Source organism: Trichosurus vulpecula, chromosome 2 (assembly GCF_011100635.1).
Source record: "Trichosurus vulpecula isolate mTriVul1 chromosome 2, mTriVul1.pri, whole genome shotgun sequence".
In the NCBI taxonomy this organism is placed as follows: Eukaryota; Metazoa; Chordata; class Mammalia; order Diprotodontia; family Phalangeridae; genus Trichosurus; species Trichosurus vulpecula.
The window spans coordinates 86,135,046-86,141,045 of record NC_050574.1 but is presented as its reverse complement, the minus strand read 5'-3'; the positions used below and the strand labels follow the sequence as shown (position 1 = coordinate 86,141,045).

The window sequence follows — 6,000 nt, the reverse complement described above, 5'->3', positions numbered from 1 at the left end:
CCAATGAGTGTCTGAGGATGGATTAGAGCTCAAGTCTTTCTGACTCCAGGTCTAGCATTATACCAGTCATGCCACCTAACTACCTAGAAGGCATATAGTAGAGGTTCAGGGGATGAAGTCATCACTAGACTGGAATCCTGATGACTGTAGTATAAAAATATTCACAATAACTATCATTTACATAATACTTTAAAGTTTCCAAAGGCCGCTAAGTGGCACAGTGAATAGAATGCTGGGCCTAGAGTCAAAAAGATCTGAGTTCAAATCTGGATTCAGAAACTTGCTGTGTGACCCTGGGCAAGTCATTTAATCTTGTTTGCCTTAGCTCCTCATCTGTAAAATGAGATGGAGGAGAAAATGGCAAACCACTCCAATATTTTTGCCAAGAAAACCGTACATAGGGTTATGAGGAGTTGGACATGATTGAACCACAAACAAAAGCTATTAAGATTTCCAAAGTGCTTTACATCCATTATCTCATTTGAGTCTTATAATACCCTTTCCTATATTTCTCATCTCTCTTAGCCAAATGCCTTGGAAATCTACAGTCAGTGCCTCTACTGTCTTTCCTCTCTCTCCTTAATTTCCTCCAGTTTGATTTCAGACCTTGTCATACAAATGAAACTATTCTTTCCAAAGTTACCAACAATCTATCTGCCTAATCTCATTGCCTCTTCTGAATTCTTAATCTCCTTGATTATTCTCCTATTTTTGACATTGTCAACAGCATTATCTCTCTGGATGCCCTCTCCTCTCAGTTTTCAAAACACTTTTCTCACCTAGTACTTCTAAACGTCTCACCACTCCTTCTCCAAGGCTCCCTTCTGGGTCCCTTTTTTTTATTAATTTCTATAGCTTTTCTGATGCTAACCTTGTCAACTTCCATGAGTTCAGTTATTATTTCTAAACAGATCTCTCCCAGATGTATACCTTCAATCCTAGTTGCTCTCCTGAACTCTTTTTCAAGATTATCAATGGTATGTTGGACATTTCAAATTGCATATCCCAGAGATATATCAAACTCAACACGCCCACAATAGAACTCATTTTCTTTCTTCACAGTCTGCCCTTCCTCTAAACTTCCCTATTTGCAGATGAGAGAACTATCATCCTTTCACTTGGATTCACAACCCTTGTGAAGTGAAAGGAGAAAACACACACACACACATACACATACAAACAAACAAAACAACACCATTGAACTTTTATTTTTTAAAAATGGGAGTGGTCAGGGAGAAGAATTCAAAGTTCTAGCATCCAGAAACCTGTTTTGAGAAGATTGTTGCTTCATTATTAACTTTTACCAGCTTGCTAGGTAGGAGATTGGTCCAAGGGTTTGGCCACAACACCCCTTCATTGGAAAGCAGTTAACTTCTTTGTGAGTAGAATATGAGAGGAATTTCTAACAGGACTACCTAGTATTTTCCATTAAGTCTTCTTTACCCCTAACTTCCCTAGGACCTTCTCCCGGATTTGCCTGGTCTTCACACAGTATACAATGGGGTTCATCAGTGGAGGAACCAATAAAAATATATTAGCAATGAAAATCCTAATGAGTGGGGAGCCATGTTTGGCAAAGCGGTGGACAATGGACAGACTTATGATCGGCATGTAGAAGATCAACACAGCACAGATATGGGACACACAGGTGTTGAGAGCCTTGAGACGCTCCTGATGGGAGGCAATGCCCAAAACTGTCTTCAAGATCAGTACATAAGACATAACAATGACCGAAAAGTCCAGCATGCTTAGGATAGCAATAAAGAACCCATAGATGATATTGACCTTGTTGTCAGAGCAGGCCAATCTCATTATGTCTTGGTGGAGACAGTAGGAATAAGAGAGGAGGTTCTCCTTGCAATATCTCAGCTTCTTTAAAGTAATTGGAAATGGGAGTATGAAGAGAAAACATCGAATGGCAAAGACCACCCCAATTTGCATGACTCTGTCATTGGTGAGAATGGAGCCATATCTTAAGGGACTTCGGATGGCTATAAAACGATCAAAGGACATGATGACAAGCACAGAGGACTCCATGGCAGTGAAAGTATGAATGAAGAACTCCTGGGTAATGCAAGCATCAATGGAAATTCCCGGAGCATTGAATAAGAAGATTCTCAGCATGGTTGGCAAGGAGGAGAAAGACAGGCAAAGATCTGAAAAAGCCAACATGGAGAGAAAATAGTACATGGGTTCATGGAGAGAAGGTTCTGTCCTGATGATAAGGAGGATGGTAGAGTTGCCTAGAGCAGCAGTGATATATATCAGACAGATGGGTATGGATATCCAGATGTACATATGCTCCATTCCTGGGATCCCAATGAGGAAAAAGGTGGAAATCTTATCCTCAGTGATATTAAGAGGGGACATCTATAACTAAGGAAGGAACTACAATCAGAATTACAGATGACATGCCCTGAAATGAGACAAACAAATAATAAGAAAAACATGCATTTGGATTACTCATATTTTCTCATCCTTAATAGACAAAATTAGAGAGTTTATGTGGATTTTTTTAAAAGGGGAAAGTCTATTGTTTAACTTAAGCAAAAAAATGTTCTTGTGCTGTTAAATGATGGAATAGACTGGGTTATGAGACTGTAAATTACCCTTCACTGACACTGCACAAGCCAAGGGTGGATGACCCCATTTAGGAATTATGGAATAAGAATTTGTGAGTGTTATGGTTGGCTGGATGAAATACTCTTTGGAATCGCTTCCATCTTTACTGTTTTATGACTCTATTTTCCCACTCTCACTGTTTCCTATTGGTAACGGTAGATGAAGCTTGGACATCCCAATATTCTATGATATCAAAGGAGGATAATGGCACTCTCAAATCCCTTCAGAAGATCTTCATAGACTCATATAGCTGCAATAAATGTTAGAAATAACTGTTTAAACCAGACATGTATTTAGGCTAAACTGCTGTTTGTAATGCTAATGGAATAGGAAGAGCTTCCCCGTCCATTAACAGGCCTATGTGACCACATATGTTCAATCACAACTATGATACATCCTGAGTCACATAGAGCCCATTGAGGGAGGAACTTGCCTAAGGAGGAGCTTGCTTACTGGGAAGCTTTCTTGTAGGAAGGCTTTCACACCTTTTGGTACTATGGTAATTGGGTTTTGAGCCCAAGTCATGAGGGTTGTGATGCCATTCTGAGATTGGTATTTTTATTTGGCTGCTTGCTCATGAGAAGGACCTTTTGATTCCCTGGATGGGACTCCGAGTAGCCATTTTTTTAAGAGCCCCCCTACTACTCAGATGTAGTGGTGCTCCCCTGATCTGGCAGTGTATAAAGGTGATTCTATTACTTTTTTTCAAACAGTTAAAGCCCTGTCTGTTGATCTTTTTGCTAATTTCTCTGCTTGTATTTTCTCCAGGTTCAGAGTGCTGACCTATCCTCTGAACTAGTGAATGTAATTAAAGTAAGATTGTTGACTCCCTTAATGATGACCTTCCTTGAAAAAAAGCAGATCAAAGAAATTGTGCTAGCAGACCATCCTGGGTATGACAAATTGCTTGCTGTTACCCTGTTGATACTCATTTTTACCTAAGCCACAGAGTTTTGGAGATGGAAAGGATCTCAGAGTTCTAATTCAATCCCTTCTTTTATGTATGAGAAAATTGAAATCAAGAAAGATAAAGTGCCTTGCCAAACAGAGCTGGATGGTGTGTATGTATGTGTGTGTGTTTGAGTGTATGTGTGTATGTATACATGTATATACACATACATGTGTGTATGCACACATATATATGTATTGTGGGTGGTGTGTATGTATGTATACACACAAATACATATACATATATGTGAATGTGTGTATACATCTTTGTGTGTATATGTGTATTGTGCCTATATGCATATATAAGCACACATGAGCATGTGTGTGTATGTGCATATGTGCATGTGTGAATGAACACATATATGCATGGAATTATATATGTATGTATTATGTAGGTGTGTATATATGTATGTATGCATGCATAAAATAAAACTAGAAGAACTAGTCCAGTTACCTTTCTGCTCTATTTCCAGATTTTTTTTAATCTTTTTAAAAAAATGTTTTGTTTAAGGCAAAACCAATTAATTAATGTTAATGGTGCTAAAGTACAATAAATAACCAAATGATTATGAGATGCTTGGAATTCTTATTGGCAAATATTCTGCATTTTCAACAGTCCGCAGAAATAATATTGTCACTTTTAAAACAAGGGTAGATATATTTTAACATCTACTTGGGGGTCATAGAATTACTTCCCCTGCAATCAATTGACAATCATTACATCTGTAAATATTAATGTTTAGATAAGTAAAACCATTAGTAGTTTGGCGTTAGAAATTTATATTTTCTTCTTTAAATTTTCTTCTAGATTATAGACTTTATCCCCAAAGTAACACTAAGGGACAAATGTGGGATGTATCTGATTTACTTCATACTTTTGTGAAACATAACTTATGAGATTTTAAAGAGCATTTGAAAGAGGTACTGAGGTAATGGCCATGTTTTCCACTAGTAGAATATGACTGTAAAATAAACACTTTGTCTCTGTATCCCTGACTTTGTCTTTTTCTGTCATTTCTCCATCTCTCTTTCTATTATCTTTATCTCTTTTTTAGTCTCTTTGTCTCTGTGTCTCTGTCTTTGTGTTTCTCCCTTTCTCTCAACAGATACACACACCCATACACACACACACACAAGAGGATGTGCACACACATGCACACACACATCAAATTCAAATGTCACTATAACAAATTCCAGTAGCAGAGCCTTTACGGGGAAGACTTTTATATCCTAGTCAATGGGCCAAGAATACAGAGTCAATGTTCTACAAGGAAAAATTAGTGAAAGAGGAGTTAGATAACTGCTGTCCCTGCCATATTCCAGCTATGATATTGGGTAATCCTCTTCTCCTCTCTACACTTCAGTTCCCTACTGAAAAATGTTGGTGATATTTCATGGTTTAATTATATCAAAGGGTTGTTGAAAGGAACAAATTAACTAACATTGTCAAAAGATTTTCTAACACTGACATGGAATGTAATTGAAAATTAGGTGTATTATTTTTGAGGCAATGCTCGATGTGAAAAAAGATTAATGTGAAAAAAACAGCCAACTTTCTATAATTTACTCGGTTAATGGTGTTTAAATTTATTCCCCACCTCACATCTTCCCAGACCATGTTGCAGCTCAAAAATAGATTGGCTTCTACCAATGAGATTTCTCTGAACTTCTCTCATTCTTCCTTTGTTTCCGTTGTTTTCTCCCCTAATCTGCCAAACCCCCTCATCATTACTGAGTTTATTAATACTGGGCTGCATTTCAAACCAGGTCACAAAGACACAAAGCTAGAGGAAAACTCATTTGGTTTTATTTTTCAGTACGTATTAAATCTATTTTTCCTTTTTCTGTGCTGCTTGGGCTCTGATGACCAGGTTATAGGTTTTCCCTTTCATTTTTTGGGGGGGGAGGGGGGGAGAAGCCAATTTCATGTCACATATAAAACCTTTCTCGTTACATTTTTTTCCTTTCTATTTGTGGATTTGTAAAAGGAAAATTTTGATGTTCTGTAAGCTGTGCAAATAGAGCAGGTAAATGAGAAAGATGGGGGAGGGAAGGGGGAGAGACTGGGTCCAGGGGGGACAGATGAGAGAGTGGAAGAAAACAGTCACATTTGGAGGAGTTAAAATCTGAAACCTCCATGGAAAAGGGGGTGGGGGGCTGAGGGGAGGATTCAAGATGCCCACCCTCTCCCCCAGCATCATCCCCATAGGGGAGGGGGAGGTGGGTTGGGAGAGACATGGGGTAGGGGGGCTCATTGCCGTTTGGATGTGTGGGGAGGGCGTGGGGTGGGGGTGGGGGGGAAGACGCAGTTTGTACAGACAAAGTCGGGAATAAATATTATCCTTGTGGCACGAAAAAAAAAACTATTTTCCTAATATTCATATTTCAACTAAAAATTCTTCATGCCAGAACAGACAACTATCATTCCCA

General features: G+C 38.5%; 1 protein-coding gene across 1 annotated transcript; it reads right to left on the bottom strand.

Moving 5' to 3' along the window:
• Positions 1-1,428: 1,428 nt before the first annotated feature.
• LOC118839313 (olfactory receptor 51A7-like) lies at positions 1,429-2,370 on the bottom strand. Its single transcript, XM_036746771.1, has one exon. It carries the CDS (start codon positions 2,368-2,370, stop codon positions 1,429-1,431), a length of 942 nt encoding a protein of 313 aa, XP_036602666.1.
• Positions 2,371-6,000: the final 3,630 nt, after the last annotated feature.

Bases quoted from the DNA above. Each gene is read 5' to 3' on its own strand.
- LOC118839313 (XM_036746771.1), bottom strand. From the start codon at position 2,370: ATGTCCCCTCTTAATATCACTGAGGATAAGATTTCCACCTTTTTCCTC.